The 24,853-nt window shown below is 40.9% G+C and overlaps 1 protein-coding gene across 1 annotated transcript; it reads right to left on the reverse strand.

The window, feature by feature from the left end:
• Positions 1-160: 160 nt before the first annotated feature.
• Positions 161-24,853, reverse strand: LOC139713278 (coiled-coil domain-containing protein 57-like). The gene is made up of 20 exons (XM_071625022.1): positions 24,726-24,853; positions 20,338-20,594; positions 19,433-19,621; positions 18,177-18,387; positions 16,812-16,969; positions 15,614-15,688; positions 14,615-14,815; positions 13,283-13,441; positions 12,326-12,488; positions 11,554-11,691; positions 10,711-10,948; positions 9,519-9,716; positions 8,740-8,840; positions 6,295-6,495; positions 4,433-4,495; positions 3,673-3,771; positions 2,559-2,825; positions 1,906-2,083; positions 1,048-1,236; positions 161-402 (listed from the first exon to the last, which is right to left on the reverse strand). The coding sequence occupies exons 2-20, from the start codon at positions 20,586-20,588 to the stop codon at positions 161-163; spliced, it is 3,321 nt and encodes a 1,106-aa protein (XP_071481123.1). The 5' UTR covers positions 20,589-20,594; positions 24,726-24,853.

Raw genomic sequence — 24,853 nt, forward strand, 5'->3', positions numbered from 1 at the left:
GTATAATTCACATTTGCGAATCATGGCTCCTCCCGAAATTTGTGAAAGTTTCATGCACACATAAATGTCTGGTGTTACAGTAATCATTCATGGTGCCTGAATGAGTCCATCACTTGGCCTGTCAGTCCAATCGTCATTGGCTGACGAAGTCAATGTTATGTCATCTGTCCTCATCATCATCTTTGTAGGCATAGTTCCTGACCCTGCGCTTGGCGGGACGAAGCTTCGGCTGCAGCCGTCCAGCAGCCTTCGCCGAGAGCTGCTGCTTCTGGCTGGGTCTTGACCCTCTGTCCTGAGAGTGCGTGCCTGTCCCTGCAACCGCTAGGCCCAAAGTGGAATGAGCTTGTGAGTCATGGCTGGACGGAATGGTAGGGTGGGGTTCCTCTGGGATAGGCGACTGATCTGTAAGAATCAAGACAAAACATGCAGCATGGCAGAGTCTTCGACAGTACGATTAAAGAGACACAAAGGTGTTGATCAGGGAAGTGGTTGGAACATATAAGAATAATATTAGTATTAGAGAGTACTCTGGATTTGTGTATACCAGGGTTTTTTAATGCTATTCTTGGTTATGGCATACATCACTACACAAGATATTTTACCCATGATGTCTGCTATAATCCAGATGTACAAATAGATTCCTTGCTATGCTGGGATCATTATACAGACCACTCCCCTTATAAAAAAAGAAGAAGAAAAAGATGAAAAAATACAAAAATTAAAAATGGTCCTTTCGACCGGCAGTTCTTTTTTCGTTATATTAAAATCTTATTACAGCTGAACAGGAAAATATATAAAGATATATAGATGATTATTTGGGCCTGAAATTTTACTTTGTTGTATCGAGAATTTCATTATAACCCTGTTCATTGTAACGAGAGTGCACTGTACCAGCTTCCCAGCAGGTGGGAACCACTATGACAAATGTGAGGGCATCAAAGACTAGTGTTGAGGACATTGCTAACTTGAAGCCTGCCTAGTCAAGTACAAGTACTTAGAATGTAGCACTCTATGAGCGAAGAACATAGCAAATATGATCTGCCAAACCTGGTCTGCGCATCGGTGATGGAGACCGGAAGAAGGCGGGGCTCGCACCGTCCTCCAGGAGTCGCCAGACATCTTGCATTGACTCCTCCCCTAGAGATGACATCACCAGTGGAGTGCGCCTCTGATTGGCTGAGGAATCACTGCTAGGGGCATCACCTTCTGAGCTCTGTGAATGCCTCAGAGTCTGGGCTTGATTTGATCCTTTAAAGAAAAATAAATCAGTACAGAGGAATTTTTTCTGACTAATTTCATTAAAGTTTGGGATTTGTATTGGTTTTGTTTGTTTGTGATAGTAGTAGGACATCTTAACGAGAGTTTTAAGAAAACTATGGATGATGAAACAAACATTCAGTCTACTGGCTAGACTTGGCCTGAAGGGACACATCAAATGTGTGCAACATAGAAACTTTCATTGAGTGATAGAAATATTAAACTATGAAGGACAAACTCTAACTGAATATGAGATGGGGGAAAAAGATGTGAACACTGACTGTTCAGCTCACATTAAATTTAATTTAATTTCTCGTCAAGCTTTGTCACAAGGAACCTATATTTGATGAGGTACAAAATCGATGAAAATCTTTACATTTCAATGTGTATCAACAACAATTTCAGTCATGACACAATATTTTATTCATATTTGATATGTGAATAATGCAATGAGTTATGAGTACTTTTCTATCTAAATATAATATGGTGAGGGGATGGTAGAAATATGAGTCGTAGTGTAGAACGGAAAACAACACTGCTTAAAGCCTATATGGTGACAGCACCACTGGTTCTGAACAGACAGTACGGATGAAGAGATTGACAGAATGCACAAGTGATTGACATTCTGAGAACTGCAACTGCACTGACTATTACCTTGTACTGGGTAGAGGGATTGGAATTCTTGGTTCGCCATCCCTCGAGGGAGCCCTTCATGGTCCCTGTGGGTCTGTTCTGGGGTTGAATCTGACGACGAACTCAGCTGCACTTGCACGATGTCAACATCCCCCTGGTCCTGTCCCAACCTCTGGTGGGCAAACTGCAGCTCCTGATGAATGCAGAAATAGAATAAAATCAAACCAGATTCAAAATCAAATTAAATAACAAGAACATTTCATCTGATCAAATCAATCAGAAGATGAAATAATAATGTAGAAAAAACTTCTTTTGTTGCTTAATTGAACCTTGCCATTTGAAACTTATGATGCTTTACTAAGAATGAGCCCTGAAAACTTCATGGGTCAGAGATAGAACAGCAAGAGACAATAAACGAATTGGCTGAGGAAAAAAAAAATGGGTCATGGAAGGCCTGCTGGATATCAGCAGAACTGAATGGAATGTCCCTGTTAAAAGATGTTGCAAATACAGTGTAAACAGATTTCTATTTTTTAAAACACAAGATTGTATACATCAGATAGAGAAAGAAAAAAAATCTGGGACAATTTATCACGTAAGATACACCCTTCTGTATTTCTCACATATATCCCAGAACTTATAAATCCTGAGGAAGCAGAAGTCTTTACCTGCTTGGTCAGGGCATATTGCAGCTTTTCAAGGTGATCCAGCTTTGCAGTCACATCTCTGGCCAGCTTCCCTGCTGTGGTGGCGCCCTCTCCACCGCCCCGCTGGCCCCGCCCTTGTGGGGATAGATCCTTGACGGGGACTGGAGGAGGGTGGGGTTGGTACAGGGCCAGCTCCGCCCTCAGCCGGTTCCCCATCTCGATCAGCTTCTGCCGCTCCTTGGCCAGCCGACCGATGTGCCTGGCCGCCGTCTTGAGCTTGGTGCGAAGCTGGAGTGCATTTGAGACACAGATAACGTGATTGATACATTCACTAAGCATTCACATTTCATGTATTCACGGACCCTGTCATGCTCGCCACATGAGCATCCCCAGCCATTATATGCGAAGAAAGTGTGCTACTCATCAGCACAGTCAAGGTCAAATATGTGATGCAAATGAAAAGAAAAAAACTAGCCTTACTGTTGCTTTGTTAAACTCCATATTCATGAATGGACTTTTGGCAATTATTTCATTTTTAAAAGAATAGCACTTGGAGAGTGTAGACCTCTGCCAAGCAGCTCATTTCCACCCATATACACATATGGTAAAAAATGGCCCTATTTCCCAATGATAAAGAATCTCCTTTCTAGTGTCTCTAATAACCTTAGCTTCCTTCTATGCCTTGAGCACCTGCTCAGTGCGCGTATGCACATCTAAAATATGTGCAGCTTGAATTCTCGTGTTGATGGCCCCATTTCCCAAATATAAAGACTCCTTAAAAGAATTTAACAAAATTCCTGGATCCAGATGATGATCCAGATCACTACGAAAATTTAACCATCTGTTCCTTGGGTCATTATCAACTTCCCTGAAAATTTTATTTAAATCAATTCATGACTTTTTGATTTATTTTGGAAACAGACAAAAAATAACAACAAAAAACAGACACACAGACAAAAAACTCAACACTGAAAAAAAAAAAATAACCCCCTTGGCGGAGGTAACTGGTGTAGACAAAATTTGTAATGCCCATTCAGTAACATTTAGAACGTGCCAAATGGATAAAGGTACCTGTGCCACGGCATAGTGGATTTGGAAACAGTATGAAACATCAGGAGGGATGTCACTGACTCACCTCACTGTGATCCTCTTGATCCCCACTCAGGGGTTTGACTCTGGACAGCTGGGCCCGGAGGTTGTGCACCTCCCTCTGGAGCTGTGCTATCAAGGCATTCTGAGAGTGATGGACAGAAGATAGTGTACAACCATGCTAAACACATCCAATTATATTACATCAAGATGATGAGGATATCTGCAACACCATAAGGCCAGCATGTATGAGCATCATTATTAGCAACATGGAAAGGTCAGCATGGATGATACGTCATAGTTGAGTAAAAATTTGCTTAAAGAAGTATCTGTTTTAAAGGTATGATGCATTGTGGGAAAATGCCAATGAGACAAACAGCAATATGTAAATGGTAATAGCAAAGAATGCTTTGTCGCCTGACTGGCAGAAGGGCCCTAACATGAAATTTCATCCCAACATCAAATTTTTGTTCATGACATAATTTGACAGAGTTTTGACAGCTTTTTTATATGATAAGATCATCATTTTAGGTGATCTTTTTAACCAAGGGCCCTTCTGCCGGACAGGGTATAACTGTTTTCTATGCCTCTGAAATCAACTTATCTGAAGAAAGCTTACGCAGTATCTATTGTCATATTACATTAAAATTTGACCAAACATGGCCTATGACAATAATGCACCACAGTGTGCAGTGCATATGCTGCATCAAGTACATGTACTGGCATTTTCTTTACAGTATGCACTTGGATACATGTAGAACCAGCCATTAGGAAAACCCCTCCAAAAGCCTGAAGACAGTGCATACCTGTGTGCCGTGAGAGCTGCCTGCAGGTCCACGACCAGCCAGATCTACCTTTAGTTGAGACACCTGTTGTGAAAAAGAAACCACATAAATCTCTACATATATACATTATCACAACTGCTCACATCTTCATGATCGGTTTGTTATTCACAAACTACTGTAAAACGAGGAATGTTCACGTTCATTTTAATTTTGCGAATTTTGTGAGCACCAAGATTCGCGAAATTAAAATGCACACGCAAGTTCTTGTCTACACTGTGTGCATTGACTGGCAGTGGCAGTTCGTGAAAATTTCATGCCGCAAACTAGATATATCGCTACGGCGACTGATATGCCTCCGCCATAATGCATGGTTCTCCTAATAGGTCTATAGTACAATGTCTTGACAATGTGTGATGACAGTTTCAAACAATTGGCAAAATATTGAAATGACAGGTTTGACACAAATGTGCTGAATGTTCACTTTCCTAGAACTAGGTTCAATTGGATGAATGATTAAAATGTCAGAGTGCAGGTATTTGGGGAACTGATGATTTTTACTTGACTTTTGACCCTTTTATAAGTTTATGCATTGAGTAATTTTTCAAGGTATTGAGAAAAAGTATAATTTCAGTATCAAATGGGAAAATAGCATTATCTAAACCTGGCCTTTGACCTTGGACCTCACAGTTCCAAAGAGAATCACTGTTAGGTTGAACATGCATAAATATGTAAGTTTCATGATGATACCTTGAGTTACTTTTGAGATATGGAGGAATAAGTGCAATTCAGCACTTTCACTTGACCTTTGACCTTTTGACCTTTGACCTTTTGAGAAGAAACTTCCCACAGAATATATATTGGGTAATACATGTATACATCAAGTTAAAAAAAAAAAAAAACCGTCATTCATTGCATAAATATAAGGAAAGTAGTGATATTTTGAGGAGTTGACCTTGACCTTTGACCCCCCTGACCTTTGACCCATGACCCCCAACTTCCCTAGATAATCACTGCCCATCGGTACAAGCATATATACTAAGTTCCATGAAGATACCTTGAACCATTTGCGAGATATGGAGAAAAACATGAAATTTCATTTTTTTTTTCACAAAATAACCTGTGACCTTTGACCTTTGACCCTGTGACCCTAAAATCCACACAAAGTATTATCCCCCAAGGATATACCCTCATACCAAGTTTGATGTAAAACCACCACACGGTTCTTGAGATATCGACAAAAACAAAACGGGACGGACGGACGGACGGACATACGGACGGACGGACGGACGCTACGACGGACGGACGGACGGATGGACGGACGACCCGAAAACATAATGCCTCCGGCCACTTCGTTGCGGAGGCATAAAATGGCCGTCGGCTCCAATTCACGAAAAATTCATGCCGCGAATATATCATGTTTTACAGTATGTGATGCATACACGCAATGTGACACGTTAGCAGAGGATGTTTAAATCTAGGTTGAAACCATGGACTTGATTTCATCTACCTTCGTTAATTTGGGCTATATTGCCATTTGTCTCATTGACATTTTCCCTCAATACATTGCACCTTTTTAATAAATGCTTCTTGAGTTAGTTGGAATATAACAACAAAATAACACTATCCCGTAATACAATAAGGAATTCAGTTTATAGACAAATGTCAGATTTAATTGTATATAATCCACAAGACTAGATGTAGAAATGAATGTTGAAACTTTATATCATAAAATAAGAGCCATAAATGTTGATTAAAAAAAAGAGAGAGAGAGAGAGAGCCATTTTACGGTGCTATTATAGGATGCAGGTGCGTAGCAAGTCTAATAGGCAGCAACCCCCAAGTGCCAGGGTGCAGCCATCAAGGATGAATTTAGCACCGCTCACCTGCTTCCCCAGCGCAGTTGCCTCCAGGTTGGTCTGCAGTGTCCCCACGTGGTACTCGTCAGCCTCTCTCCTGGCCTCGGCCAGCTGCAGCTCTAGCTGACCGATCCGCTGGGCCAGGCTGGAGGCCTCGGCGGCGTGGCGTCTGGCCTGGGTGGACAGCTCGTACCGGAGCTGGTCTATCTCCATCTGTTTCTCTGAGGGCTGAATTCGAGAGAAAATACAGTTGCCATGCCTTGTTTTCAAGATCTGATTTTGCCTTTCTGAGTTTATTTTTGGTGCTTTCCACTTGTCTAGTTTTTGTGTTGTGTTAATGTAATTTTATCTTTTGCTGTAGATCTTGGGATCAGCCTTAGAAAAACTAATGGTCTACTGAAATGATTGTTTTCATGCCGTTGTGTCAAAACATGTTTCTATTTTTTTCTCCTGTACTGATTCTATGTTTCACATAATGTTCTTGCATTCTTCATACATGATTTTATCAGATATGTGAAAATGAAATAGAATGAAATGAAATGGAAAAAAAAAATGAAGAAAACGTGGGGTAGAGTAAAAAAATGAACAAGGAAAAGTAGAAATTACGCGGTGCGTAAAATATGTCCCCGCCGGAAGTAGCATTTAGTAGCAAAATGTACAATATAGGTAAAAAGATCAAGGTCAAAGGTGAAAGAAGTCAAGGGTCAAAATTCTATGTAAAAGTTTGGAAGCCCTCACCTAGTGCCATCACATAAAGCAAACGGAATCGAAATCGGGTTAGAAATGGCGAAGGAGTAGCATTTTGTAGCCAATGTACAATATAGGTAAAAAAATCAAGGTCAAAGGTCAAAGAAGTCAAAGGTCAAAAATCTGTGTAGAAGTTTTGAAGCCCTCACCTAGTGCCATCACATAAAGCAAACGGAATCGAAATCGGGTTAGAAATGGCGAAGGAGTAGCATTTGGTAGCAAAATGTACAATACAGGTCAAAAATCAAGGTCAAAGGTCAAAGAAGTCAAAGGTCAAAATTCTGTGTAGAAGTTTTGAAGCCCTCACCTAGTGCCATCACTTAAAGCAAACGGAATCAAAATCGGGTTACAAATGGCGAAGGAGTAGCATTTTGTAGCAAAATGTACAATATAGGTAAAAAATCAAGGTCAAAGGTCAAAGAAGTCAAAGGTCAAAATTCTGTGAAGAAGTTTTGAAGCCCTCACCTAGTGCCATCACATAAAGCAAACGGAATCAAAATCGGGTTAGAAATGGCGAAGGAGTAGCATTTTGTAGGCAATGTACAATATAGGTCAAAAATCAAGGTCAAAGGTCAAAGAAGTCAAAGGTCAAAAGTCTGTGTAGAAGTTTTGAAGCCCTCACCTAGTGCCATCATATAAAGCAAACGGAATCAAAATTGGGTTAGAAATGGCGAAGGAGTAGCATTTTGAAGCAAAATGTACAATATAGGTCAAAGGTCAAGGTCAAAGGTCACAACTGAAATTCTGTATAGAAGTTTCAAAGCTCCCATGTAGTGCTATCATATAAAGCAAACAGAATCAAAATCGGGTTAGAAATGGCGAAGGAGTAGCATTTTGAACATTTTGAGTACAATATAGGTCAAAAATCAAGGTCAAAGGTCAAAGAAGTCAAAGGTCAAAATTCTGTGTAGAAGTTTTGAAGCCCTCACCTAGTGCCATCATATAAAGCAAACGGAATCAAAATCGGGTTAGAAATGGCGAAGGAGTAGCATTTTGAAGCAAAATGTACAATATAGGTCAAAGGTCAAGGTCAAAGGTCACAACTGAAATTCCGTATAGAAGTTTCAAAGCTCCCATGTAGTGCTATCATATAAAGCAAACAGAATCAAAATCGGGTTAGAAATGGCGAAGGAGTAGCATTTTGAACATTTTGATCACACACGGACGCACGGACAGACGGACACACGGACACACGGACACACGGACACACAGACACACACACGTACGGAGCCCGTTTCATAGTCCCCTGCTCGAACTCGTTCGGCGGGGACAAATATGCATCACACAGCATCAACTCTGTCTCTATGTTGCACACTTTTTGGGCTTTTCATCATTTCAAAACATTGAGATAATCATTCAAGAAAAGCCACTTTATATGTTTGTTAATCAATAATCAATAAACTATATCTAATCCCAGGCCAGACAGAAACTGTATGGATAAACTACCATTGCACGCAAAGCACAACAATACCTAACACAACTTGACAAATGAAACAAACATACAAACTAGCCAACTGGAGTAATTGTTCTCATTATATTCATGGCAGCTTTATACATCTTTGCAGCTTTTGTAACAAAATTTCTGCCAAAAACTAGTGTGGCATTGATATAGTGCAAGGCCCACAGGGAAGACTCTCCTGGTTAAAACAAACACAACCTTTCTTGGTATGCTCTTCTTTCATCTCTGTCTCAAAGTGTAAAAAAGAACAGTAAAACTCCATTCACCTGATGCTGCTTCTGAGTCAATTCCACCTCCAGGTGAGACAGTCTAGCCTGGCACTTCCTCAACTCAGCAGCACTAGTCACCTTGTCTGCCCGAAGGGCTCCTAGGATATCAACAAATCATGAAGCAATCATAGAGCATGCCATGCAATTGATGAACTGAAAGAAAGAATTCAGTTTTCATTTACCATTATAGTAAATTGTGTCCTCATGACCATGAGAGCGGAAGCTTCAACTATAGCCGCATTCACACTGGCAAAAGAGCACGATCTTTAAGATCTCAAAGTTTTGCCACTGTGATCACAAACTTCCAGCAGACTTCCGTAAAACTACTCACGAAACTTCCCACTCTAGTTAGGGATATTTCTGCCATCCCCACCAATTTTTTCCATCTTCTGCCAGTGTGAATGCTAGAAACCAAAACTGTGTGAAGTTTGTCATGTGACCAGTCCATCACCTGTTTTCAGGCGGTGCCTGCGATATGTGTGGCCATTGTGATGTATAGGTGTGCATTGTTTCTAATGAGACACAATCACTCGCCATCAGACTGCATAGCTCTTTCTTCTTTCTTGAAAATGAGCACTAGTGATCCAAACTTCTTGATCAAAAAATCGAGACGTTTGGCTGCTAGTGTGAACAGATGACAAAAGATCGCGAAGATTTCACGATTTTAAACTTCTCCATCTTTCGACAGTGTGACCGTGGCTTGTTTTCTGTACTTTTTTTTAAACAGAAAAAACAAACACGTATGAAAATAACTGAATAATGAAAAATTAGCTCACCTATTGTATCATTGAGTGACTGTATGTGGCTCTTGATGGCATCATTCTCACTCAGGTTTATGGCAGTCCCTCCATGGCGAGTGGCTGACCACACCCCTCCATCTTGCATGGATTGAGCCAGCATGGCTAACCTCTCTTCCAGTCTCCTTTTCTCCACCTTCAGCTCTCTGCATTCTTTTTCCAAAGATTTGACATATTCTGCCAAGTGTAAAAAAAACAAAATAAAACAACAACAACAAAACAAGTGAGGAATGCACACAGTACATGATTAAATAATATCAAAAACTCTTAATGTGCCATGGTGGAAACCCCCTGTGTGCCACATTATTCTGAGATACCAACGTAGTCATGCTTTGAGAAAACATTCTGTTTTTCAAATCTATGCAACTTCTATACATTTCTATTAAGCTTGACATGTAGGAGAAGCTATGCTTTGATGAAAATAGTATGACAAAACGATGATTGTTTTTCTTTGAAGTGAATAGTACATAGGTACATTACTGTAAAGGCATAAATTTTGCACACAAAACAATGAGGGAAACTTGGAATTCACATCGTCGGGTGCCCGTGCATTGGCCGCTAACGCAATACAATTTGTATTGCGTTAGCGGCCAATGCACGGGCAGCCGACGACATGCAAATCTGTTAGGGAACACCGCTTGATAGTAACTATATATAAAAATGCAAGTTATATGTGGACGAACGGAAGCGCGAGAAAAGTTTTCGTTGTACTGTGGCATTTGGCGATTTATCGATCGGTTTGGGCGGGTTTGTGTGTTTGAGCAGAATATGTGAAGTTGGCACGCCGTCGACTGAGTCGGATGTGTGAATGTGGTACATAGAGAGTTAGCAAGCAATTTGGGTCAACACGTTGAGGATGGGCTGATTTTGCTACAACACGCATTTCCCATAGACACAGATCAACAAACAGGCAAGTTATTACTCAGAGACTGCATAACAGAAATTGTTCTTTACACATCTTTGATTTCAGTGAGAGAAGATCACATTTTTTTTTCTCCACCATGCCTTCCATAGATTTCACATATTCTGTCAGAAAAAAAAGAAGAATGCACACAGTACATGATCAAGTTAGATCATTAACATGCATTTCAAGTAAATGAACAAACAAAGTTTCTATTCTTCTTTGGTCTCAGAGAGAGAGAAGACTAAATTTTTTTTTTCTCCACCATACCTTCTGTAAAAGGTAGCTTGTCCTTGTCTGAGAGATGTTCTCCAGGTTGACCCTCTGACCCTCTGGGCCCCTCCCCGTCTTTTCTCACCCTCGTAGTCCCTCCGTCGGCTTGGCCAGCGAGCTCGTCCATCTCCCGCTTCATGTCGCGGATGACGGCAATTAGGGACTCGTTCTGGGCCTGCAGGGCCTGGATCTGATCCGACGCCAGAGCTGGATCTTCGGGGCCTGTGTCCCTGCTCTGAATGGAAATATAGGCAGCAGGAAAAAGTAAATAGGATCACATTTTCAAAGAAAAAATACTTTGAATTAAAATACTGGTTCCAGGAAGAACCTGGAAGGTGTCAATTCTATAGATGGTGTGCTGCATTAAAAATCCAGCAGCATGGGGAGAGAAGGGGGGGCTCAATTTAAATCGTTCTTCATTCTCTGCCCACACCAATACATTCCAAAACCCCAAATAGCACAGGCCTGCTAGAAAAGGATTGCCCGTCAGCAAATATGTGCATTGAAGCATATACTTGACTCAATGCGGCAACCTAATGCTCCAATAGTGTCATAGAACATTTCCACTTGAGAAGAAGGATCTATGATCATCCTTTTTCTTCTTGAGGAAACATTTGGGGAATTGAAGAGCTAGACTCCAATTAACCCTTGCATCTACTGTACAGATCATGTAATGTCATTCTTCCCCTCAAACAATAACATGTGAATGATCTGATTAAGGCATGTGTAAATATGATTATTACGATAAGTCAAATGTCAATAATGCAGGGTTGATGGAATTTTCATTTTTTTTTTTTTTTTTTGGGGGGGGGGAAGGGGGGGGGGGACTACTGAACTAACTGGTATAATGTCCCGGTCAATCTGCAGCTTGTGCTTCCTCAGAGTGGCCACTGCCTGGTCTCTGTCTCGGGCCAAGACTCGGTTCAGGTCGTCCCTCTGCTGCAGCTCTCTCTCAAGCTCCTTGTTCAGTGCCACAGCCTGCAGTTGGGCAGAATGTGTATGGGGGTGAGGGGGTTAATTAAAGATAGAAGACCTAGCTCAACACATTACCATCATGCAGGGAAAGACACATGTACACCTCACACATGTTGTCACAAACGCATGACATAAGTTGGCTCGAGTACACACCAGCTGGATCAAAAAAGAAAAAAAAAATACTGACTACAAGTACGACTGAAGAAGAGAATGAAAGATGCATATTTTGATACTGATCACAGCAATTAATCAAAACGATCTATGTAAGTTGTTATATAAAAACTATATGTGATAGTGTAAACTTGCTTACATATAAAAGAATTGAAGCACAAGAGACAAATATAATGCTTTAACACAATGAGGATGGGCTGATTTTGCTACAACACGCATTTCCCATAGACACCTGACCGACTACACTCGGAACTAGTCTTCAACGGGTTGATAATCACAACATGAGACCTTCCTGCCTTCAAAATATGAACATGGGAGTGTAGAATCTGCCAAATTTGCCTGAAGAGAGAAATATATCCATGGGCTAAAAGTGCTTCATAACCCCCTATGAAGGACAGACACCAGCCTCTAACTTCAGAGAACCTCTACCCAAGAAGTCCCTGTGGGGCTGACTAAATTGCCTTACGTCGTCCCTGGACTTGGTGAGTCGGGCGATGAGGTCCTCCGACTTGGAGTACTGGTTCCTCTCCGCATCCTCGTACCTCCGCTGCCAGTCCAGCTCCAGCTGGGCCTTGGACCGCTCCAGGCTCTGCTCCTTCTCCGCCGCATGGACCAGTTCCTGCTTGTACCTGTGGTTAGAGGAGATGAAAAGGAAAGAAGGACTTCCTTGGTGAAACATTGTGACATGTCATATACCAACTGAAAAAACCCAACAAACAAACAAACAAATAAACAAAACTGTGTCATTAGGATTTCTTCACAAACAGTTAAGATATTACATGTTTCTTTTTTTTTTTCAAGATGAAATGATGCATAGACAGAGGTGCCAAACTTTTGATGATATTGAATTTTTAAACTATTTATCTTTTTTTAACAATGACCAATAACAAATTCATGAGCTCACTGGAACCAAACAGAATTTTTTAGCATGTACCACATCAAGCCAGACTTCCAACACATCTTCAATTTTTTGTTGGTTTATTTTCCATGTCTTCTTCTTCTTCTGCTTAAGTCTGCCTCCTTCAATAAGCTGAAGATTCTTGCAGACTGTGTCAATCATTTCATATATTCATTCTAATTTTACTACATAGCTTAGTGAAAGACCAATAATAGAAGTAGTAGACTACTGCTAATCTGTCCAAAATGAAAATTTTGGTGAATAAAGCAACATGCATATAATGCATTAACAACCCTTGAGATTTTGTACATTGTTTAAGTTTAATCCTGAATGAAAATGATGGTGATTAAAGTTACATTCATATGACGTGTTAATTCTCAATGAAAATGATGGTGATTAAAGTTACATTCATATGATGTGCTAACAACCCTATAATATTTCTGTTACAATCTTGGTGTATATCAGAAAAGATAAAGTGATTCTACCCACAGCAACAACAAGAGACAATGATCAATCATATAGCACCTTTGGATGTCTTCCTTCCGAGACTCCAGCTCGGCCCTCAGCTTGCTCTCTTTACTCCTCACAGATTCGATGACCAGATCTTTGGACACCATGTCCTTGGACATTCTGGCCAGTTGACCATCAAACTGTCCCTTCAACTCCTTCAGTTCCTCATGGAGTCTAAAGTGTAGAGTGCAATGATTAGAAGTCATTTTAGACAATTTGCTTTAAAATCAAATGACTTTTCTCTTTTCATAAACAATGACAATTTCCCCCACACACTTTAAGTCTTTTGATATGTGTTATCAGCTTGACACAATTCATATCAGACAGCATCTTCATTTTGGTTAAAAAAAAAAAATAACAAAAGTACAAACAAAAACCAAAAACAAAATACTAGCATTTGCCATGGAGAATTCTTTGAATGTCTCAACCAGCAAATACTTAGGTGAAAATGTTGTTCTGCACAATATCAATATCATATCACAATCTTTCAGGAAAGACTGATCACAAGATTAGTCTTAATTTCACCCTTTTGTATTTTGAACAAATAATTAATGACCATGTTTATCATAAGGCATGCAACCTTCATGTGCCAAGGCACTTGGCTATACCTTGCCATGCGTTTTCATCAGCATTCATTTAATCCCTCTTAACCCATTTAAAGGCAAACTGATTTTGCTGCAACACGCATTTCCCATAGACACCTGCCCGAGTATACTAGTCTTAAACAGGTTAACAAGTCAGCCTGCCAGCCCACTCAAGTGTAACAATGTCTCAGTCCAACAGGAAGGTCATGATGACACAATAGGGATTAGGGGGATTAGTTAATCTCTATTAATTGGCTGTTAGTGCCCAGACATCTGTGCCAATTGGAAAGGAGAGCACTCCAGGGGACATGCCATTCCATGAATAGAGCACAGAGGGTGATTTCAAGTTCAGTGCTAGTGCTTGTGCTATCTCAGCACTTGCACCACCATTAAAACCTAACTTGAAATCAGTCGGTGTTGTGAGTTTGACCTCATATTAATGACTTTGACTATATGCCATCCCTTTTTCGTTGTGCAATTACCACACACTTCATGGTGGTTTGATGCCAGCACCTAGTGTTGGGGATCGATAATTTTGATCGGTATTGTCACGTTAATCGGACCATTGGTGTCTGAGCTCACTTTTAAGCAGTTGTTTGGGCAATAGCACCAGCACCGAACTTAACCTGTTGAGGACGGACTGATTTTGCTGCAACATGCATTTCCCACAGACACCTGCCCGAGTATACTCGGGATTCGTCCTCAACGGGTTAAAAATCACCCAGTATCAAAGGTTAATGCCACGCCCCCTACACCATCTCACTTCTCCACCAGTATCTCCTTGTCCTTCAGTGCATCTTGATGCTCCCATTCAAGCCTCCTCCCTTCCACCTCCCTCGCCTCCAGGTCTCCTTCAAGCCCCCGGATCTCCTCCCGAAGCTTGCGCTCCACCTCCGCCTGTGCCTCCTTCAGGGAGGCGACAGCAGCCTCCCTCTCCCTGGCGAGGCGATCCAGCTCCTGGTGCCTGCAGTGGTAGAATTTTTTCTCTATCACTTGGATTCTCATAATCTCCAGAATTCATGACACTCCTACCATGCTTCTTAGCTCTCATAATGATATTTGGTTACAGATTCTGCAGGACAGTTTAGAATGAGTTCAGGACAGCAAAGTATTGTATCCAATGTCACCCTCTCAAACAGTATATTTTACCAAACTAAAGTAGTATCATAGCAAATCATACTCATATAATTTCACACTGACTACCCCTTTTAAACTCCTAGGTGAAATTCGTATCAACTACTGTGACCTATGATAATCTCTTTCAGAACTGTTGCAGCATTTATACATTTATTGATTTTCTTGCAAAATAAAAGAGCTACGGAGGGAATGCTCTGAAGTTTTTGGTCTTGTTAAAACACACATATAATAGTTTAAAACACACATAATAAGTTTTTGCAATGTAGAAATAGTAGTCTTGAAAGTCCAAATTTGAACTGTGATAGTTAGACAGCATCTGATGGGAAATATTCTCTGTACAAATGCCTCACATAAAATTTTTTTTTACACTGAAAGAATATATGTTCCCCGAAAATACACAACCAGAAAATTTTGCAGTAAATATTGTGGCATATCACAAACAAAATAACTGTTCCTGTCTTTGTTGAAATTACCGGCTCTGCACTAACAAGCATATCCCTCATTCACATTAGGACACAGCAAAATTGCTAGAACAGATTTTCACTTTATCATTTATAGAGAGATAAAATGTTTACACAGGAATAAGATGATAGTAAGATGGATTTACAGATAATCATATACTGACTTTCTTTGAAACTCCTCTCCAGCTCTCTCTACAGCTTGATGAGCGTGCTGCAGTTGGGACTCAAGCTCGGCAATTCTGCATTGAGAAGCAATAAATCAACCATCATTATTACTGTCATGGAGGATAAAGGAACAGTTTGGTTGGAATGTTATAATACTGAAATAAAATGAAAAAAAAAGAAAAAAGTATACAGCACATAAGGATGTGATCATGATTATGAGAAACAGAGTGACAAACAGAAAATCTTTATTGCAGCGTAAGAACAGCTGTTGTGGCTGAGAGAAGCTATTGGAGCTAAGCAGTAAAGACCACACAGATAAGATTACAGGCTTCTATGCATGCATGAGGTTCAATTCCCAGCCCATCAGTAGTGCCCTTTGGCAAGGCACTTTGTCCTCTTTACCAAGTCTTTCGGAGGAGAACTAAAGCTGTCAGTCCTGTGTGTAGACGAGCTGTACCTGATGAGAGTACAAGAACCAACTTCACTTCTCTCGTAAAGAGCACTGCAAAATATCAATGAAGTGGTCAAACACAAATGTAAAAAAGGTTGATATCTACATCTCCAGGACTGAAGGAAGCAGGTTACTATAAAGTACAAAAATATGAATTCCTGATCAAATGGTAATGCTACATTCACACCATGTTCCCAATGGTCACGACAGTCATGTTTCAGCCAACCGTGGATGAAACGGGACTGACGTGAGACAACACTGGGATACAGGATGGGCAAACGTGACAGGCCGTGATTGCCATGGATGCCTTGTTAGATTTCTAAACTGTCAAAAAATTTGCCACGGCAGTCCTGGTGCTAACAAGAAACCTTGTAGGCAGGAATAAAATGGGGTGAACACAACAAATCGTGACAACACGTTATATGCCGTAACAAATCTTGGATGTGGTCCATACTGGGACGTGACGGAAAACATTATGTAGTCTAGCCTGACAAGATGCTGTAAGAACGGTGTCTGAGAGCTACATGTTCACCGAAGCGAGGACTGGAATGAACAAGACTGGAACACGAGGGGAAAAACAGGGAGAATATCTCATCTATCCACAGTGCCCTACGTCGCGGGCAAACGAGGCTGCCGTGGCAACCAGGAACATGGTGTACAGGTAGCATAACACATTAGCCCCTGGAAAAGCTATGGCCAAGTGTCAAAGGGCATGTCAAAGGTCAGAGAGCGAGAGCCCAAGTCACCTGGCATCCTTCATGCCACGCAGGTCTCCCAGCTCCCACTCCTTCTGTCTCAGTCTCTTCCGGAGGTCATCCAGGGTAGCGTCACTCTGGCTGAGCTGTGCCGTCGTCTCCTGGCTGGCCCCTCGCACCAGGTCCAGTTCCTTGCTCAGCAGTTTCACCTGCGATCATTCAGAATGGAGGAAATGTGCAATATCACCTTCGTAGTATACACCAAAATGAACATATTACCAATATGTGCCCTAAAAGGTCCCATAGTCCCATTCTTGAGGTTGACTGAACTTAAAAAAAAAATCATGTTTATAAACAGACAGAAGGGTAATCCTATTTAGGAGTGACTGAACTAAAACCATGAGCTTAGAGAAGTCAATGAACTTCTGGAAAATTCAAGGTGATTGTCCTTATCAAAATAGACTTGCTTTGCCATTTGTGGTAATGACATATTTCCATCCCATAGCAGGATCCCCACATTGCGTGTTGCGTCATAAAGCTACTCGTATCTCCAGTGCTGTAAATCATCTGGTGCTGGATGGCATTCCTACAAATTTCCATGGCAGTCAAATAAGGGTACTCCAAAACCCTTTGATCGTTTTGTCATGTAGACACATATAGAAAATACCTGCCTTGAAGACAACAGCAAACTTCTGATCTGCAATATGAATGCTATAACGATGCAGCCTCCAGGGTTGGACAATGGAAATAGCTATGTCTTGCATGTGCACAACACCAATTTTTGCCTAATTAGCGTCGTCTCAGCATTCATATCACAGATCTAAAGCTCGCTAATAAGAGATATAGCTGTAACCTTCTCTGCACCATTCCCTTCGCTGATTGAGTGATATTAGTGACAGAGTTAACTCATGGTGTCCATTGGTCATTACATACAATGCATCATGAACCATTTTTCATGACTACTCTATGAGCTGAAATTTTTACATGCAGATATTTTCACATATTGTTACTTGTCAGATATTTTTGAATGTTGTTAATTTCATAGTTGCAAGGGTCAAGTAATCGTTACTTCACCTTCATGAAATAAATAAGAATATCACACAAGCAACAGTACAAGTATTGAATGTCTTCACTCAGTGAAACAAGTAGTGTGTTCTGCATTTGAAGTTCTGTACTAGGGTGTTGGTATGTCCTACATACATTGCTGCGTATGGCCCACGCAGCATGTTGGACCCAGAATGGTTACTACATAGTCCACTGATGGCATGGCTTGATTTCTTTTCTATAGAAATGATACTATTTTCACACATTCTTGTATTTGTGCATTTTAATATGTGCACATCATTTTCACAGTTCAAAGGCGATTTGCAAAATTGCTAGGATAAAACCACTACAAAAATTTCAGCTCATCCATACCTTCATCTCATGAGCCAGGACAGTGGAACTGAGTTCATCAATCTTGCTCCTGTACTCTTTCTCCCGTCTCTGGGATGCGTCGTCGAATCCCGCCACCATCTCCCTCCTCTGAATCTCCAGTTCCTCCTCCACCTCCTGGATCCGCCGCTGGGTGTCTCTGCGGAAGGCCTCCAGCTCGGACCTCTCCTCCCTCAGCTCTGCATCCTTGGCTCTGAAAAAATGAGCCGTGTAGGAATCAAACAGCAGTTAATACTTGCTTTCAACCATGAGAATGTGGCACCAGTATCCCAAAATATTTATCAGACATTCTGAGTAACATGGTCCCTACAAGATCAAAAAACTCATAGACTTTACAAGAGAACCATTACACTTCTATTTGTAAATGGGTAAATTGCATTATTTTTCAGCTCAAAGAAATACAATATTCTGTCACTTTTTTCATGTGTTAACAATGTTCTTAAAACTACAAAGCATGAACAGTTTGGGGCTCTTGCAATAATATGAGTCTTGTTACTTCCATGGTGAATGAAATCTAATATTTTTTTTTGTTTCAGAAGATCTCTTACAAACCATGGTTAATGACAGATAATATGCCTACCGTGCAAGCTACTGTATCATGCCACAATTTTCTGGAAATTTGCATCAGTTTTTTTTTAAGACAAATTACAGATACCTGCAAGGTGGTACATGTAGCTCTAAAATTTGAAATAAAACATACCAAATCACATGTGGGTATGTAAGAGGAGAATGTGAATTCACTGTCATTTCGGACTTAGAGCTATTCAGTTATCTTCAGGAAGTTTTGCACATTTCAAAACTTTTTTTTTAAGGAAGAGCAAAGATTGGACACAAAATTAAGATTTGCAGTTGACAAACCAGAAAACCAATATTTGAGGAAAATCAAGTCTAAAATTTGACAGAATTTACTCTCTTAAAAACTACCATGTAGAGACTTGCTTGTATTTTTTCTAGCTCTCCCCTCCCCTCTCTCTCTCTCTCTCTCTCTCTCTCTCTCTTTAAATTTAAAGGGCTTCAAAGGATCTAACTTCATTTACTTATGTGTTTTAATCTCATGGAAATGACCATTACCATAGCAAAGAAATAGAATTTTCCACTCTGGTCAGATTACTGATAGGCCAAAAATGAACATATAGCAGTGAGACAAGGACAAGTACCTATTTTGAATTAATGAAAGTTAGATACTAAAAAACAAAACAAAAACAAAAACAAAATAAAAATAAAAAGAGAAAGCTTACGCCTTGTACTGCTCCACCTCAGCCTGCTTCTCCCTGATCCTCTGCTGGTAGTGTCGCTGGAGGTCCTGGATAGAGCTCTCATCCTGGCGTCTACCGGTCTTCAGCTCATCAATGTGGATCCGGAGTTCACTGGCCTGGGCCTCCCTCTCCTGCAGCCTGGCCCGGTGCTGATCCAGAGTCAGCTCGAGTCTACAAGGAGTAAATGAGTGTTTTAAAATCATCTAAAACTGTCATATTTAAACACCTATGATCTTTAAAAAACAACCTCAATGATCCTTTCAACATTTTGAGCAGTGCCACAAGAAAAAGATATATAAAAGAAAAAGATGAGTTTCACAAATTCCAGAAACTGTCATAACCCCTCTTATTGGACTTCATTTTGAACAGTGTCACAGAAAAAGATACAGAGAAGTAGGATTCATGGCAACAAATATTTCTCTAGAAGATAACTCTGCCATCTGTTTACTTAATTTTTTAAATGCACTCACAATGTTTACCGAAACTAAACTGCATTACCAAAAGAAAGTGTGATTTGATGCTTTGTGTAATAAAATTTCAAAGAACTTGAAATATCTGTTTGAATTTGATGTAGAAGTACATTTATATTTCTGTGAAAGATGGATGTTAAAGACGCTAGAAGAGCTTGTTTGTTTGTTTGTTTTTTATTTGAATAGAACCATGAGCTAAGTATAACTAAAATACAAAATGGAAAAGAAGACGTCAAACAAGAATATATTACCCTGCAAAATGTTAAATATCCTGTACATGCCTAGCTGCTCTACAGGAATCTCGGTTGTGTTTTGTTTGTTTTTTTTTTTTTTCACCACCATGACATAAGCTCTATGAAACTTTGAATGTACCTGGATCAGTTATGCATGAAGAGCTGCCAAATCCTAAATACAAACCTCTCCAGCTCCTGATCTCTCTCAGCAAGGAGTTTCAGGTTGTACTTGAAATCTTCTTTCAGCACGTGGAACTTTTGTTGCTGCTCAGCGAGAATCTTGTCCTTTTCCTTGAGCATGACCTCAAGGCTCTTGGTGTGCATGTCTTGAAGCTGCCGCCATTCTTGCTCCTTCACAGCTGCCAGTTGGGCAAAGGAATTAGGGCTACCACTAGGCTTGCCTGATACTCCACTCTGCTTTTCTCCCTGATGCATTGTGCCCTTTAAAAAAAAGAAAAAAAAAAAGAACAAAAGAGAGAAAAAAAAGCTTGATTTGTCAAATCACAGGGTGTTCCACGAGGGGTTTCAGCATGTCGCTGCAACGTGCTCAAATTCTTGTGCAACATCCTCAAGAATTTGCATCAACCTAAAAAAAAAAAATGTGTTCAAACATGTGCAAAACATATGCAAAACATAAGAAACATCAAGTTACCTGGTACTTGGATATTTGTGTGCAAAACATGAAAGCAGCACAAAGAGAGATATAAGCTGCGAAATATTGCTTACTATGTACTCATGATGAGCGCTTTGCGCACAAACAATTTCTGCAATATTCTCAGATTCTGAGCGTGCAACATGCTCAAATTTCAAGTTGTGGACCACCCTGAAATCATCTGTTGATTTGACTACATAAGACTGCAGTGTCTTTAAAGAAAAATACAATACATACAGTACAAGTTATTCAACATTTACAAGTGCTAATGATAACACTGACAGATACTTTAAGCATTTCTAATAACATCATTGATTGTATTGATTGTATCTGTACATCTTAACCCGTTTAACACGCATTTCCCATAGACACCTGCCCAAGTACTGTAAAACATGATATATTCGCGGCACGAAATTTTCGCGAATTGGAGCCGACGGCCATTTTTGTGGCAAGAAATTTTCGCGAATTGCCACTTGCGTTCAATGCATACATGTATAGTGTAGATAAGAAATTTCGCGTGCATTTTGATTTCGCAAATCTTGGCGCTCGCGAAATTCGCGAAATTAAAATGCACGCGAACATTCCTCGTTTTACAGTATACTCGGGACTCGTCCTCAATGGGTTAATTGTAGGGTGTCTGATCGCGCACTGCTAACCCTCGACCAAAACGCGCCCCTATCTCATAACACGCAAGTCCCATAGAATGCAATGGAGCCGCGCGCCTACGCCGTTTTGACCCAGCATTTTTGAGCAAAATTTCGCCTTTATTGCCAAATCCCCAGACCATGCCATTAACGAATCCTAACAAATTTGGTATCATATGAAAGAGGAAGTTTTTCTCCATATTCTATCAGAACGGCGGTACATGAATCCGACGATAAATTGATGTAAAAATCGATAGAAGCACATCTATCCCCATATCTCAGCGTCTGCTTCGGTATTTGTATTGCCGTGAGACATACTAGTAGTTGAGGACATGCTGAATCCGATGGTGCCGCTAGTTTTTCGCTAGCTCCACGCCTAGGTGTGGGGATATCGCCTTGAAGATACCCCTTGCAATAATTTTTTGGTCACAGCGAACGTTTTAGGCGGGGCTTCGTATGCAAGAATCCATAGTAACTTCGCGCGAAGGGGCTAATGCATATGTAAATTTGATTACGCATCGCCGTCTCAAACCACATGGCCTCTACGGTTGTGTGGGGATGGATCGCGTGTGCATGCGGCGCGCGCCAGATGCTGCCAGCAGAGCTAGAGAGCTACCACTGTGTGTGTGTCACTACGTTTGTGTGTGTATGTGTTGTGTATGATGTGCATATCACGAGGCAGGAAACTGGGCTGTCGCTTGCGATAGCTCCTACAACAAGCATCACATAGCATGCACTCTGTACTGTACATATCGAATACAGTCACGCTCACAAATCACGTACGTCTTGCAAAACAACCAGACTCTACTAAATTTCTGTCTACTACTATTAGTTTACTTGTGGATTGGTTATGATCTTATCGTTGTTCATTTATATTTTGAAAGTGCACTCGCAATGCTCGAGTCACTGGCACTAAGCCGAGAAATCGGTTGTGAATACAATCATGTCCGCTTAGCCAAGTGCGAACGAAGTAGGACTTAGCTAACGTTACTGTGGTGGTAGCGGCAGCGGTGTATTACGAACACCCGATCGACAAAAAGGGCGTGGAAAAGATTTCGGAAGACTCTTATTTGGCCATTTTTGCATGTACGAATAGTGGTAATGTGGCATCAATTCCAAGCCTGTGGCTGTAGAGGTTGTAGCTTGTGCATTTCACGCGAGCTGCGTGCACCTGCTCTCGACAATCGACTGCATATTTCTTCGAACCATGCTCGCCATGCCGGCTCCCCTGGCCTACAATCGCGATGCTCTCCGCTCGGCTCCCCGAACTTTACCGGCGGGGCTAGGCTGCGCTAGCTGCCTAGCTGCTGCTAGCTAGCTGCGCCTGCATACATACGCGGGGTTCGTACGTGTTGTAGGGCGCTCAATACGGTACATGTGAATCGAATGTAAACTGAATACCGAGCACGTACGTACGCACGCAGCGCACACAGGCATAGGCGCCGGAAGTGGGGGGGCAGGGGGGGCGGCCGCCCCCCCAATCCAAAAAGTGGGGGGGCAAAACGCATTTTTGCCCCCCCAAAAAGCCCCCCCCCAAAAAAAAAAATAAAAAAATAAAAAAATAAAAAAAATAATAATAAAAACAAATGAATAACAAAGAAAATAAAATAAATATGTATATATATGAATAAAAGGGAAAAAATATGGCTACAATCGGCAGCTTTTGGACTGTAAAATGTCAAAATTTTCAAGCTCGCTCGCTTCGCTCGCTCGCATCCAGCAGAGTTGAGCCCGGTGCGCCTCCCCCTTAATTTCTAAAGCGAAAAACATAGCTACGACGGCAGTTGTTGGACTCTAGAATGTCAAAATTTTCAAGCTCGCTCGCATTGAATCGTTATGCCATTCTCCTTATGTTGCTGCCAATAATTGCCAGCAGAACTGCGCCCGATGCGCCCCCATTTATTTCCAAAGCGAAATATATAGCTACAATTAAAACTCCAGTTTTGGAACTGTAGAATATCAAAATTTTCAAGCTCGCTCGCTTCGCTCGCTCGCATTTTATTGTTACGCCATTCACCTTATGTTGCTGACAGTATATAATTTGTCGATCGTTTCACACCGTCATTCCATAATCTATGTAAGGAAAACTTGCAATGTTCCTCAATGACTGCGTTGTTGAATGTATCACATTCCGTAATGTATTGTAGTCCCGTTATTGCTCACGCACACACGCACAAGCATACAGACCGTCAAAATTACTTTATGGTTCCCCCCATGTTTCGACCCACCGTACGCCACTTTACACACACACACACACACACACACACACACACACACACACATATATATGTATATATATATATATATATATATATATATATATATATATATATATATATATATATAATAGATGTGTGTGCGTGTGTGTGTGTGTGTGTATGTGTATATTGTGTAACATATGCATGGTCTAATCTTGAGCCCCCTCCAATGTTTGCCCCCCCAATCCAAAACTGCTTTCGGCGCGCCTGAGGCAGGGTATGTGCCACAAGACATAGGGGGAGTGGCTTCTGCGCTTGTTACGCGTATTTTCTAACCGCTGTACGCTCATTATCTGATCGCTGGAGATCCACACGCGAATGCAGCTTTTCGGCGTTGTTTGCAAACATGATTTGGGTCACATTTTCATGCGTGCTCGTAAAAAAAGGGGGTGATATTGCTGTGATTTCAAAGTTAAATTTCTCAAGATAGAAACATCATTTCGCCATGAAATTTGAAATATGTCTTAATGATGTAAGTCTCTTTCATATGAAATAATTCACAATTCGTTTCTCACAGAATTTCAAAAGTTACAAAAATGCTCCAGACACCCTATTAATTGCAATTGTACCGGGCTGGGGCCGGGTGTGCTGTGGGATCATGTGGCCAAAAATGATCTTTGACGTGACCTCACTTTTTTATTTTTATTTTTTTCGAGGACATTTTAACACAAAAATCATGTGTTCAATTGACACAAATCAAATTGTAAAAGGTGGACTGATACAGTGAATTTGGTAGGGGCTAACATATGGAAGCCTTCCCCTTACTTGAATCATGCATCGAAGTTCCACACAAAGTGAATATCTTATTCTTGAATAGAATACACCTAGTGAATAGAGCTTTTTGTGAGTGGTGTTTTCTGCTGTAATTTACAAAAGATGACTTTAATGACAATACTTACTAGTTCTACATCTCCTAACAAAGCTCTTTTGATATGAAATCTGCCCACCATCATTAAATAAGTAAACGTGCTCTACCTAGCTCGGTCAGAGTTGTCTATCATGGATGGAAAGCACTTACGTTTCAGTCCATGATACTCCAAGCAATATCTGCATTTGAACTGGGTCTGTCTCTGATTTAGTCCCATGCGTGTAATTTGATGTGCTTCTTTTAGAGTTGATCACGACACTGTGCTGCAACTTCGTTTC

This window comes from Diadema antillarum, unplaced genomic scaffold (assembly GCF_040938485.1).
Source record: "Diadema antillarum isolate AM-2024a unplaced genomic scaffold, OU_Dant_1.0 seq00001941_RagTag, whole genome shotgun sequence".
Lineage (NCBI taxonomy): Eukaryota > Metazoa > Echinodermata > Echinoidea > Diadematoida > Diadematidae > Diadema > Diadema antillarum.

Excerpts from the sequence above, each read along its gene's own strand:
- LOC139713278 (XM_071625022.1), bottom strand. The coding sequence starts at position 20,588 with ATGCATCAGGGAGAAAAGCAGAGTGGAGTATCAGGCAAGCCTAGTGGT. Across the intron at positions 9,717-10,710 it reads CAAGCTACCTTTTACAGAAG|AATATGTCAAATCTTTGGAA; the intron begins GTATGGTGGAGA and ends TACACTTGGCAG. Across the intron at positions 4,496-6,294 it reads CAACTGCGCTGGGGAAGCAG|GTGTCTCAACTAAAGGTAGA; the intron begins GTGAGCGGTGCT and ends TTTTCACAACAG.